Source organism: Phocoena phocoena, chromosome 15, assembly GCF_963924675.1.
Source record: "Phocoena phocoena chromosome 15, mPhoPho1.1, whole genome shotgun sequence".
Classification (NCBI taxonomy): domain Eukaryota; kingdom Metazoa; phylum Chordata; class Mammalia; order Artiodactyla; family Phocoenidae; genus Phocoena; species Phocoena phocoena.
Window position 1 is genome coordinate 62,694,338 of NC_089233.1, and position 12,824 is coordinate 62,707,161.

Here is a 12,824-nt window from a genome sequence, read left to right on the forward strand (position 1 = left end):
AAGGTACACATACTCTGTCCAGTCAGCAGATGACTTGCAGGTTCCCTGGCTATAAAAACAGACAGGCAACCCATGCTCATTGTCGACTTTCCCTGGCTACCAGGAAGTCAGCCTGCTGTTCTTGTAGCAACCCTTCTCTTTAAGAAACTCTACTTTCCTTACATTCTGCCTTGTGTCTGGAAATTGTTTTCCAACCCACACTGGGACCACCACAGTAACGTCCCAGAATAGCATCTTATCAGGGTCTGTATGCCAGTTTCATTTATAGAACAGAGAGGGGGAGGAGGTGAGGAAGTAAGGTAAAAAGGCCATAAGTCTTGCAAACTATCTCATGGCTTGGCCAGAACTGGAGAGGGGATGTGTTAATTTCCTCTTTTCTGCAGCCATTCACAGATGGGTAGGGTCTGAATGTCTTCCTATGAGCTGAACAAAGGCACTTTAGCATTCAGGCAGAGGGTCGGGGTTCCCTGAGGTAAGCCATTATGTATGCTTACAGCTATAGACAGCATCCTCTTAGTGATGATAGTAACAAAAGCATCCAAAAGCAAAGGTTAAAGTAAAAGAAACAGATCCAACATGGAGTCAGATTTTGCTCTTCCCTGTTACTCTGCGTACAGTGGAAATATTCAGTCCCTGTTGCAGAGTTGGGGGTCTCAGGCAATTGGACAGAGGTCTGTATCACAGAGCTGGAGTCAGGTCCAGTGTGGTGGGGCTGGAGGTCCAGAAAACAGGGTTGGGAGGTGCCTGTGTGCAACAGGGATGGGGTCAGTGCACAGAGTTAGGGGTTCAAATTGAGACAGGCTGGGACCTGGGACCCTTTGCTGCAATGCTTGCACCTGGACACACATCTCCCTGAGCAACAAAATGCAAAGAAACTACATGGGACTAAAAATAACTGTGTGCATGCATGCACGGTTGGGGCAAATTATGGACCCCAAAGATACAAAAAGACAAAAAAACCCAACTGCCATTTGTGAAGAACCAGGAACAAAAACTGGGTGTTGGGAGCAAAAGCAGGGTACTGCACATGTCCCCTTGCACACAATACCACCTAAGGGGTGGACAAAACACCTAAACCACCCCTCCACCTAACCCCTGGACACACCCCTACCTTCACCCCATATAAGGAACAAGCTTGCCCTCCCTCAGCAAGCAAGCAAGGGAACCTGTTGTTTGCTCTCCCTCCCTGCTGCTGCAGCAAGGGCCCCAATAAAGCCTTGCCTGAATTTCTTATCTGGCCTCTAGTCAACTTCCATTCATTGGGGAAAGCCAAGAACCCTGGTTGGTATCAAAATGCTGCAGAGATAGGGGTCCACGTGTCCAATAACTGGGTTATCCAGGTGGGGCTGGGAGAGCCCCGGGATGCTGGGGGTCCCGCGAGCCATTCCTGGTTTTCCGGGATGGTGGAGGAGCTCCGAGGAGGAAGGAGGGCGCCCCCTGGCGGCCCCGACGCCGCCGCCACCACGGCTCCCACAATGCTCGCGCAGCCCGGCTTCGGGCTCCAGCGGCGGCTGCTCCAAAATGGCGCAGACGATCTTCGAGGCCCTGGAGGGTGAGCGGCGGCGGGGACTGGGGAGGCGGCTGTTCCGCCTTGCGCCTCCTCCCGCCGCGAACTCGCAGCGCGGGGCCCAGGGCGCGTGGCGCCTGCGGGGCGGAGGGCGCCGGGCCGGAACAGCCAGCGGGGCGGGAGGGCCATGGATGGGAACAGCCGCGGGAGCGGAGGTCGGCAGGGGTGGGGGGGCAGTGGGGCCTGAACAGAAGCGGAGTTGAGGCTCAGTGGTGGTTGTGGGGGCATCTCGGGACCGGAACAGCCGCGGGAGCCTAGGCCCGGCGGCGGCTGCGGCGGCGGGTGCGGGGTGGGTAGGGTGGTGCGTTCAACCGGACAGGCACAGCGGGAGAGAGAAGGCCCTGGGGGAGAGCACCGAGAGCGGAACAGCCGTAGACGGCTGGCGCAGCGGGAGGGGAGCCTCGGACCAGAACAGCTGCCGCCGCTAGGGCCCGGGCGGCGCGCGGTTGGGGCTGGGGGCAGTTTCCTGGAGGGAACAGCCGGGAACCGCGAGGCGAGCATGGCTGCACCGCGGACGCGAGGGCTGGCGGGGGCTGCATCCAGGGGGACCGTGGTGCAGCAGCGGCTGCGGAGGGAGGGGGGCTGAGCGAGGGGTCCTGACCATTAAGAACTTGTATTGAGCGCCAACTGTGTGCCTCGCGCTCTGACATAGTGTCTTAAATTCAGACCAGGAAAGGATCGGCGCCGCCTGTGTGCAAGGCCAGGCCTTGGACCGAAACCAGCAAACACGGGGTGACTACTTTGTGCACCATTATGGGGTGCAGAGTATTATAAACCCAGACCAAGAAAGGATGGGTGCCAACGGTGTGGTTGGCCGGGACGCCAAGTTACCAGACCCAAACCAGCAAACACCGCACCGACTGGTTGTCCCATGCTCTGCGAGATCCTAGGATGTGAATGGTCCTCAGGCTCTGGGAATTGTGAGCTTTGGAGACAGGCAAACACTGAGAGCCTCCATGTGCACTTGCTAGGAGTTGGAAAGGAAGCCTCAGAGAATTCAGGGCCATGGCCCAGAGTTGATGCTAGGGGGATACAGACCCAAGAATGCTCTTGGAGGGATGAGATGAGTATACACATAATTAGAGTGCAAACTGAAAGTAGGCTGGACTAGTGGTATGTGGCCGAGGCTTTGAGTCCTGCAACTCCCCAGGAGGTCTCAGCTGTGTCTCTTAACATCTCGGAGGATCAGCTCTCTCACCACGAAATGTGTAATCCTCCCCACATCTGGGAAGGTTAAGTTTCAGGAATACTCGTTGGTAAGGGATGTAGAAATTATAGAATTATAGAAAAGTTAAACAGTAAAGATAACCTCAGCTGGTGTTCAGTGCTGTGATGGGTGATGGATGTGGAAGGCCAGGGTCATTGATGGCTCCCTCTGGAAGGCCAACAGGATGGTGTGAGGCCTGCTTTCTCTCTAGGTTCATGGACTTCCTCAGTGTTTGAATTTTCACTACAAGAATGTGTTCCTGTATTGAGTGATGAAGAAGGTAAAGGAAAAATCAGTTCCTGGGACTGTGTGATGCGTGCTGGGCTAGGAGAAGGGCAGCAGAACTGTGGGGATCCAGAGGTGACCCAGGCAGTGGGGACTGCATTTGCAAAGCCCTGGTGGGGAGAGAGGTCTAGGATTCACAGAAGTTCACATGAGCAGCTAGAGATGAGGCTTCTGAACTTTGTCTTGGCATCAGTGTGGAACTGAGAAAGGGTTTTCAGCAGGGGAGCTGCACAAGCTAACGTATGTTTATTATAAAGTTCACCCTGGCTGCTCTGAGAACAGACAGGAGGGGTCAGAGTGGCCGAGGGGAGGTGAGACCACTGCGGCTGTCCTGCTGGAAACTGATGGTGGCCTGGGCTCTGGGGACAGCTGTGGGGATGGAGGAAAAGTGGATCTGAGAGATATTTGGGAGACAGAGTAGGCTAGACTTGCTGAAGGACCGGAAATCAGGGTGTGAAGGGAGATAGGTTAAGGGAAGAATCCCTTAAGGTTAAGGGGTGCCCCAGGGGCTTTAGCTGGGTGGACAGTGGTGCCCTGTTCTTATTGATGAGGATTACTAGGAGAGGAACAAACTTAGGGGTGGGGAATGACACATTTGGCTTGAGTTTTACATAGACAGTATTTTTTTCAAAGACAATTTTTTTAGAGCAGTTTTAGGTTTGCACAGTTGAGAGGAAGGTACAGAGACTTTCTGTATACCTTTGATCCCACACATTCATAACCTCCCCTTTAATCAAGGTAACTCATCAGAGTGGTACATTTGTTACCGAGGATGAACCTGCATTGACACATCATAACCACCCGAAGTCCATGATTTATCTTAAGTTTCACTCTTGGTGGTGTACATTCTATTGGACAGTTGTATAATGACATGTATCCATCATTGTAATATTGTACAGAGTACTTTCACTGCCCTAAAAATCCTTTGTGCTCTGCCTATTCATCCCTCCCCCCACCCTGGCAACCACTAATCTTTTTATTGTCTCCATAGTTTTGACAGGCAGTATTTTTTATTTTATTAAAAGAAAAATAGTCATTGATTTATTTTGGCTGCACCGGGTTTTAGTTGCAGTATGCAGCATCTTAGTTGCAGCATGCATGTGGGATTTAGCTCCCCCGACCAGGGATTGAACCCGGGCCCCCCGCATTGGGAGCGTGGAGTCCTACCCAGGCTGGACCACCAGGGAAGTCCCAATATATTTCTTAAAATAAATTTATTTATTTATTTTTGGCTGTGTTGGGTCTTCATTGCTGCGTGGGCTTTTTCTCCAGTTGCGGGGAGCCGGGGCTACTCTTCGTTGCGTTGCGCAGGCTTCTCATTGCAGTGGCTTCTCTTGTGGAGCGTGAGCTCTAGGCACGCGGGCTTCAGTATTTGGGGCTCGTGGGCTCTAGAGCGCAGGCTCAGTAGTCGTGGCGCACGGGCTTAGCTGCTCCGCGGCATGTGGGATCTTCTCGGACCAGGGCTGGAACCCGTGTCCCATGCATTGGCAGACGGATTCTTAACCGCTGCGCCACCAGGGAAGCCCCCAATATTTTTTTTAAATTAAACTTTTTATTTTGAAATACTTTTTTTTTCTGTAGATTCACATGCAGTTGTAGAAATAATACAGAGAGATTCCATTTATCCTTTACTTAGTTTCCCACAATGTAACATCTTGTAAAACTATCCTATAGTCTTATAACCAGTCGACATACAGAACAGTTCTATCACTACAAGATGTTGCCCTTTTATGGCCCCACCCACCTCCTTCCCCTGCTCCCCATCCCTGATGTCCGCCAACCACACTAATCTGTTCTCCATTTCTAAAATATTATCATTTCAAGAATGTCATGTAGGGCTTCCCTGGTGGCACAGTGGCTGAGAGTCTGCCTGCCAATGCAGGGGACACGGGTTCGAGCCCTGGTCTGGGAAGATCCCACATTAAACGGAGCAACTAGGCCCGTGAGCCACAACTACCACGCCTGCGCGTCTGGAGCCTGTGCTCCGCAGCAAGAGAGGCCGCGACAGTGAGAGGGCCCCGCTCGCCGCAACTAGAGAAAGCCCTCGCACAGAAACGAAGACCCAACACAGCCAAAAATAAATAAATAAATTTATAAAAAAGAATGTCATGTAATGGGAATCATAAAGTATATAACCTTTGAGATTGGCTTTTTTCACTCATTGTAATTCCCTGGAGATTCGTCCAAGTCGTTTATTGTATCAACAGGTTGCTCCCTTTTATTGCTGAGCAGCGCTCCGTGGTATGGATGCACTGCAGTTTGTTTAACTGTTCACCCACTGAAGGACATCTGACTTGTTTCCAGTTTTTTACTATTATGAATAAAACTGCTATGAACATTCATGTACAGATTTGCACACAAATGCTGACATACAGTTTTCCATTAGATGATAGAAGATTTACTGAAGCTCCTTCTGGAGGAGCATGAACCCCAGGTTTGAAACTCCAGATATTAGGGAGAACTAAATGAGGGCAAGTGAGGATTCTCAGGGAGAGTGTAAGAGGGAGAGGAGAGAGAGCCAGATGGAAGGAAGCCTTCAAAAATAGAAACATTTAGGGGATGGACAGGAGAAGAGAGTAAGGGAGGCTGGGAAAGAGCGAGCAGAGAGGTAGGGGAAGATCCAGGAAGGGTGGCGCCCTGGAGCCCGAGAAGGGAGTGTTTCAAGAAAGAATGTCTGATGCTGCCAGGTGGTCTTTGGTGATTCTGGTGGAATGATGGGGGCTTAAGCCCCACTGGAGTGGCTGAAGGAGGACTGGGAGGTGGGCAGAGGAGATGGAGGGTGTAGCCAGCTCTCATCGGATGCTTGATGTTGAAGGGAGGAGAGATGAGAACATGAGTTCGAGGGAGGCCATTCTAGAGAAACCTGAGTGTGTGTAGCCGCTGCTGGGAAAGAGTTGTGGGCACAGTGTGAGATGGGCCAGCTAGCGGAGAACGGCTTCTGAAGGAGCTGGAGGAGGTGGAGAGAAGGGCTGGCCTCAGGAGGCACACAACCTGCACTGTGACCGGGGAAAGTATGCATTCAGTTTGGCTGCAGGAGCTAATGGTTCTAGTTACCTTTCAGTTAGAAGCTGGGGCACGTGTCCAGGTGAGAGGTTGGCTGTGAGGACAGAGAGAAGGAGGCGCCCTCTGGGTTATTGGGGAGGGAGGCAGTGTGCCTTGGTGGCCACTTAGATGTGAGGAGGCCTGTCTTCCAGCTGGTGACACGGCTGGACAGTGTACTACTGAGAACCTCAACAGTGACAACTGGTTGGAAAACATGGACGTAGGCAGCTTCTCAAGAGTCCCCCCCGACCACAATCCAGATTACGCTGTTTATTGAGGAACTGAAAAAATAAGCACACATTGGAAAACAAGAGAAGCCCAAGTGCAAACAGATTTGTGGGATTTGTGGGGTGTGGATGGGGAAGACTTAGTAACATGATTTCCAGAGGGGTTGTTGCATTTCGGATTAGATTCAGCCATGAGTAAGAGAGAAGCCCAACCCAGCAGTGGCTTAAACAGGCTAGAAGTTTATTTCTCTCATGTGGGAGTCCAGAAAGAGGCAGTCTAGAGCTGTGACAGTGGCTGTGTTCTACAAGGTGCTCAGAGACCCAGAATCTTTCCAGTCTTTTGCCGTGTAGTGCCCTTGTCCTCATGATCTGGGATGGTGGCTAGAGTTCCCACCATCATCTTCTTGTTCTAGGAAGCAGGATGGAGGATCGGACAAAGAAGGGGGGTCACGTGCCAGGCAGCTTTTAATAACATTTCCCCAGAGCTCCCGTTGACCAGAACTTAGACATTCTCTAGCTGCAAGAGTGGCTGGGGGGTGTAATCTTTATTCTGGGGCCATGTTCCTAGCCACAAATCTTGGGATCTATTGCAATAGAAGTTGGAGAGAAAGCATTTCAGTGCACAGACAGACATTTTTGCTGTGGGGGCCTTGCAATGGGTCTGGCTTGTAAGGGTGAAGTCAGGGCGGGATGCTGGGCCCACCTTCCAGAAAGGCTGCTTTTCTTTCTTCAGGAATGGACAATCAGACTGTCCTAGCTGTCCAGTCACTGTTGGATGGCCAAGGAGCAGTTTCTGATCCAACAGGCCAGAGCGTCAATGCACCCCCTGCTATCCAGCCACTGGGTGAGTATCTGCTCAGGTTCACCAGTGGGAAGCGTAAGTAGCTTCCTGTGAAAACAGGTGGGGCTGATGAGGGGATGTGGGAGTGAACTGCCCACTGTGGTTCCCAGGTTGTCCTCTCACGTCTGAAGGCTCTCCCCTTCCTCCCAGCCTGGATCTTCAGGCTCAGACTTTTCTCTGCTTAGCTCTGAGGACAGTCTTTTTCAGTCACTTAGTGAATGTGGGGATCATGACAGAGAATGACTAGGAGCCCCGATGCTTAGCAATGCTTGTCCCTTTGACCCAAAGTCATTTCTCAGCTTCCCCTCTATGAGGCTAAGCATGCATCTCTCCAATTTACAGCCCAGGCCCTTGCGACACACAGAGGGCAATGAACTTCCTTTAGAGCCCTGTGTGAGTCTAGGTGTTCATCCGTTCATTCTACAAAGATTTTTGAGTACTTGGGAACCGTGCTGGGGACAGAGAGACACACACCTGAGTTTGAATCCTTGTTCACATAGTTTGGCTCTGTGACCTTGGGCAAGTGAGTTAACCGCTCTGTGCCCTCAGTTTCCACATCTGTAAAATGGGGATAATAGTCCTACCTCATAGGAATCTTGTGAGGGTACTTGGGATTCGGTTTTAGCTGTCATAAATAAGATATGCAAGTTTCTTGTAGTTTGTACAAGATTAAAGTTTATTTCTTTGTTGCATAAGTCCTGATGACTCAGACCCCTTCTTTCATATGGCTCTGCTGCTCTCAGCATGCGGTCCAAGATGGCTGCTCCAACCTCCCGCTTTCATTTCCACACTCCAGCCAACAGGAAGGGAAGAAAGAAGGAAGTAGAAGTCATACCCCTTCCTTTTAGGAGGAAGTTGTGTAGACAGTATACTTCTCTTCTCCTATTGGTCAGAATTCAGTCACATGACATGTCTAGCTGCAAAAAAGTCTGGGAAATATGGTCTTTAACTAGATGGCCATGTTTCTCACTAAAATTTGTATTACTTTTTAAGAAGGAAGAGTGAATATTGAAGGACAATTAGACATTTCTGCCATAACATATCAAGAGCTTGGCACAGTGCATGGCCTGTGGTGGGCCTTCAATAATGGATGGTGTTAACTGTAGCTGATCATTGATTTAGTTTTTCATGCATTCAGCAGACATCCACTGAAGGCCTCCTATGTGCCCAGAAAATATTTTAGTTATGGTGATAAATAAGAGATATTTCCTTCCCTTAGGAAATATGGTGGTGATGGGAAAAATGTGATAAGAGAGGCTTGCCCAGAGGAAGGAACTGTGAACACTGCTTGAGGAGGGCTTCCTGGAGGAAATGACATCTGAGCTGAACCTTGCAGAATGAGTTGTTCTGAGAGAGGCAGCTTGGCAGGGAGGACAGGGGATGCAAGGGCACTGAGGAGTGTGATCATGCAGCCCATTTGGGGACTGGTGAATAAATTCAGGCAGGATAAAGATTCTGAATTTATCAGCTCTTGAAGCGAACCCACCTTACGATTTCCTGATTTCTAATTTTTTGATTCCTGGGCGAACCTGGCTGGATATTCCTTCAGGTGCCAGCATGGTTTGAAAGCTCGTAGGAAGCACAGAGTTGATGCTTGACCCTCACGCGTTGAGTCATGGGATGCCGTTACTTTGCCTTTCTCATGGTCCAGCCACGGGCCTCCCGTTTCTCTCTGTGATGCCCCCTCCTTTTTTCTTGCTTTTTTTCGTTATTTCCCTCCCTCTGCTGCTCTGTGGACATGACCCCTAGATGACGAGGATGTCTTTCTCTGCGGGAAGTGTAAGAAGCAGTTCAACTCACTGCCGGCGTTTATGACCCACAAGCGGGAACAGTGCCAGGGGAGTGCCCCACCCCTGGCCACAGTCTCACTGGCTACCAACAGCATCTACACACCTTCGGCAGCACCCACAGCAGTCCAACAGGCCCCGCCTCCTGCCAATCGCCAGGTATTTATCCATTCGTTTGTTCATTTATCTAGTCAAGTCTTTTTTGAGCACCCACTGTGTGTCAGGCACTGTGTGGGCACTGGGGGTACAGGGGTAGACAAACAGACCAGGTCACTGCCTTCATGGCATTGAGTGAGATAGATAGTACCCAAACAGATGTGTAGAGATGTACTTTTCCCAGGATAAGTGCAGAGAGATAGGGGATGTCAAGAGAGGGATTGGAGCTTTTGCCCTTTTGTATATGGGGCTCTGGGACGAGCTCTGTGAAGAGGTGACATTTGTGCAGAGACCTAGGGAGATGAGAAATAGTCATGAAGCTACTTTGGGGAAGAGTATTCCAGGGGGCTGGATCAGCAAGTGCAAAGGTCCTGAGGTGGAAGCGTGCTGGCTTTATTCCAGGAACAGCAAGGAGGTGAGAGTGGCTAGACCTGAGTGAGTGAGTGAGGAGGGTGAGAGGTGATAAGGTCAGAGAGGCAATAAGGGGATCCTGGCAAATCTTGTCGGTCTGTGGGCTTTTACTCTGCATGAGATGGGAGCCATTGGAGGGTTTTGAGCAGAAGAGGGATATAGTCTGATTTACACTTTAACTAGGTCACTGTAGCTGCTGTAGACAGTAGATTTTGATGGGAGTCAAGAGAGAAATCCAGGAGGCTGATTAGGGTGCTACTGTACAAATCCAGGCAGTGGGTAGTGGTGGCTTGACCAGGATAGTGGCAGTGGAGGTGGAGAGAAGGGGTGAGATTTTCAAAATATTTAGAAGGTGGAGCTGACAGAGCTTGTGGATGGATTGGATTTAGGGTGTGAGCTTAAGAGGAGTCAAGGATGACTAGAGTTGGAGTTGCCATTAACCAAAGTGGGGAAAACAACAAGGAGAAGGTTTGTGTGTGTGTGGGGGTGTCAGGAGTTCAGCTGCTCATGTTGAATTTGAGACGCCCATTGGACCTTTAAGTGGAGGCAGTGAAGATGCAGACAGATATACAAGTCTGGAGGTCACAGGGCAGGCTGTGGGTATCTGGAGAAGCTTGCAGAGTTCTCAGTCAGGAACACAGTTCTGGAGCAAAGACACTGTGGGTGGGAGCTCAGAGGGATTAAAGACTCCTCTAGGGAGGGTGGGAGGGAGGGAGACGCAAGAGGGAAGAGATATGGGAACATATGTGTATGTATAACTGATTCACTTTGTTATAAAGCAGAAACTAACACATCATTGTAAAGCAATTATACCCCAATAAAGATATTTAAAAAAAAAAAAAAAAATAGGGGGCTGGGCATGTCCCAGGATGCCAGGTCACGGGGTCAGGTTTCCCTCTGGCTTCCTCTTGTCTCCTTATTCCTCTAAAACATTATCTTCACCCATTGTATAGACATAATTCCTGCCATCAAGATAAAAGTGTTCACCTCCAGATCCATAGGACATGTACATTTTCAAGTTACCATAGACATCTTCTAACACAGAACAGTCATTTTCTCACTCCTTGATTATGAGTTTTGTTAGTAGAAAATGTTCCTTCTCCCCCCACTCCCCCTTTTTTTTTTTTTTCAGTAGGAGAGAGGGAAATTCTTCCAGTCCTGGGCAAGGAAAAAACTTTAGAACACAATCCGTTGTTAATGGGCAGACACGAATCCCTCTGCCTAAGTGAGTTGGATGGACGTGAAAATGATTTCCCATTTTTTGTCTCAGCCTAATGCATGTGACATTGTAAAAATACATGTCACTGCCTTTCCTGGCCATGACATGGGGTGTGTCCCTAAACTGCCTGGGTTGTCCTTGCTTGGTTGAGGGCAAGGACATCCTGTTTGAGCAGGGACTCTGGGTTCAGTGGCCCAGTTGCTGCTGTCCCCAGGGGTCCTCCAGACAGATGACTTAGGAAGATGCCAGGAAAGAAAGGCAACAAATAAACAAAACAAAACACGCTTTACATCTGCTGACAGGAATAGTCACTGCATGTTTGACACCCTCTTGTAAGGTCTGCCTTTCATCCTTGCTGTTAACCTGAGAGCATATTATTATACTTTCACATACTTACTTAAGTACGCACAGGAATTACATAGTAGTATCGTTTTAGATTTTTAAAGATGAGGATATATAATGTACATGTTATTGTATAATTTGATTTTCCATGCAATACCTCTTACTTGCTCTCTATAGTATTCTATCCATGACTATATTGTATTTTTTGATCTATTCTCCTACTGATGGACATCAAGGTTATTTCCAGTTTTTCACTATTAGAAACAAGGCTGTGCAGAGTACTCTTTTTCTGTGGACTCCCTGTGGACAGGTGTGAGTGTTTCTCTAGGACAGAGGCCCAGAAGGATTGTTGCTGAGTCACAGGGTATATGCCTTACATGGAGGTGTGACTTACTCTCCTCGTTTGATAGACGAGGGAATGGAGGTTGAGAGAGGTGGAGTGACTTTCCCAGGGTCACATGGCAGGGAGCAGTAGCAGAAGTGGAAATAGAATCCAGGTCTGTGGGACTCCAGAACCCAGATCTTTTGCATCATGCCATCTGCTTCCTTCCACAGTCTCAGGTGTGTTCTTTCTCTCCCTTCCTCTCCCTTCCTCTCTCTCTCTCTCTCTCTCACTGTCCAGATCTCCACGTACATTACCGTGCCCCCATCCCCACTGATCCAGACCCTGGTGCAGGGGAACATCTTGGTAAGCGATGACGTGCTCATGTCTGCCATGTCGGCCTTCACGTCCCTGGACCAGCCCATGCCCCAGGTCCCCCCGCCTGTGCAGGTAAGAAGGTGGCCAGTTTCTCACGGGATCTTGATTCTAGGCCTGCATGTTGACTCCTGCAGATTCAGAATCTTGTAGAGAGAAGGGGGCTTGGCCCCAACTCTCCCTCAAGCTAAGGAGGCCTGTCAGCTTCCCCTTGGCCAGCCCTGCTGTGGGTGGGGAAGCTGCCGCATTCAGCTGGGACCCGGAACATGACTTTGGGGTTTCATAGCCACAGTCCAGTTGTTTTGACTCCTATTTTTATTCTTAACAGAAGTGTTCCATGTGCATTAGAAAAACACTAGAAAGTACACAATAGAAAAGTAAAAAAAAAAAAATTAAAAAAAAAAAATTATTCTCAACTGGAAAGTAGAGAGACCTGGCAACTGACTGAATTTACAATTCTTGGCTGGATCCTGTATTGGCTGGGGTGTGGGGGAAGCGGTAAAGGCCTTATTGGGACACTTGGGGAGATTAGAATTTGGAGGAATCTGAATATTTTATTTTAGTTATTAAAAAAATATTTATTGGGCTTCCCTGGTGGCACAGTGGTTGGGAGTCCGCCTGCTGATGCAGGGGACGCGGGTTCGTGCCCCGGTCCAGGAGGATCCCACATGCCGCAGAGCAGCTGGGCCCGGGAGCCATGGCCGCTGAGCCTGCGCATCCGGAGCCTGCGCATCCGGAGCCTGTGCTCCGCAACGGGAGAAGCCACAACAGTGAGAGGCCCACGTACCGCAAAATTTAAAAAAAAAAAAAAATTTATTTATTTGGTTGTGCTGGGTCTTTAGTTGCGGCAGGTGGGCTCTCCTTAGTTGAGGCTCACCAGCTCCTTAGTTGAAGCACATGGGCTCCTAATTTGTGGCAGGAGGGCTCCTTAGTTGTGGCATGTGAACTCTTAGTTGTGGCATGCATGTGGAATCTAGTTCCCTGACCAGGGATTGAACCCAGGCATCCTGCCCTGGGAGCACAGAGTCTTAACCATTGCGCCA

The 12,824-nt window shown here is 49.7% G+C and overlaps 1 protein-coding gene across 3 annotated transcripts in view; it reads left to right on the forward strand.

Moving 5' to 3' along the window:
* The first annotated feature begins 1,452 nt into the window (after positions 1 to 1,452).
* The window catches only part of ZNF341 (zinc finger protein 341), a 43,140-nt gene continuing 31,768 nt past the window's right edge, over positions 1,453 to 12,824 (forward strand). The window contains exons 1-4 of one of the 3 annotated variants that reach the window (XM_065892550.1): positions 1,453 to 1,552; positions 7,062 to 7,172; positions 8,919 to 9,115; positions 11,707 to 11,856. In XM_065892550.1, coding sequence (XP_065748622.1) covers positions 1,522 to 1,552; positions 7,062 to 7,172; positions 8,919 to 9,115; positions 11,707 to 11,856 — 489 coding nt within the window. In that variant the 5' untranslated portion in view covers positions 1,453 to 1,521. The remainder of the gene's footprint in view (positions 1,553 to 7,061; positions 7,173 to 8,918; positions 9,116 to 11,706; positions 11,857 to 12,824) is intronic. The other 2 variants (XM_065892551.1, XM_065892554.1) reach the window with 2 other exon arrangements.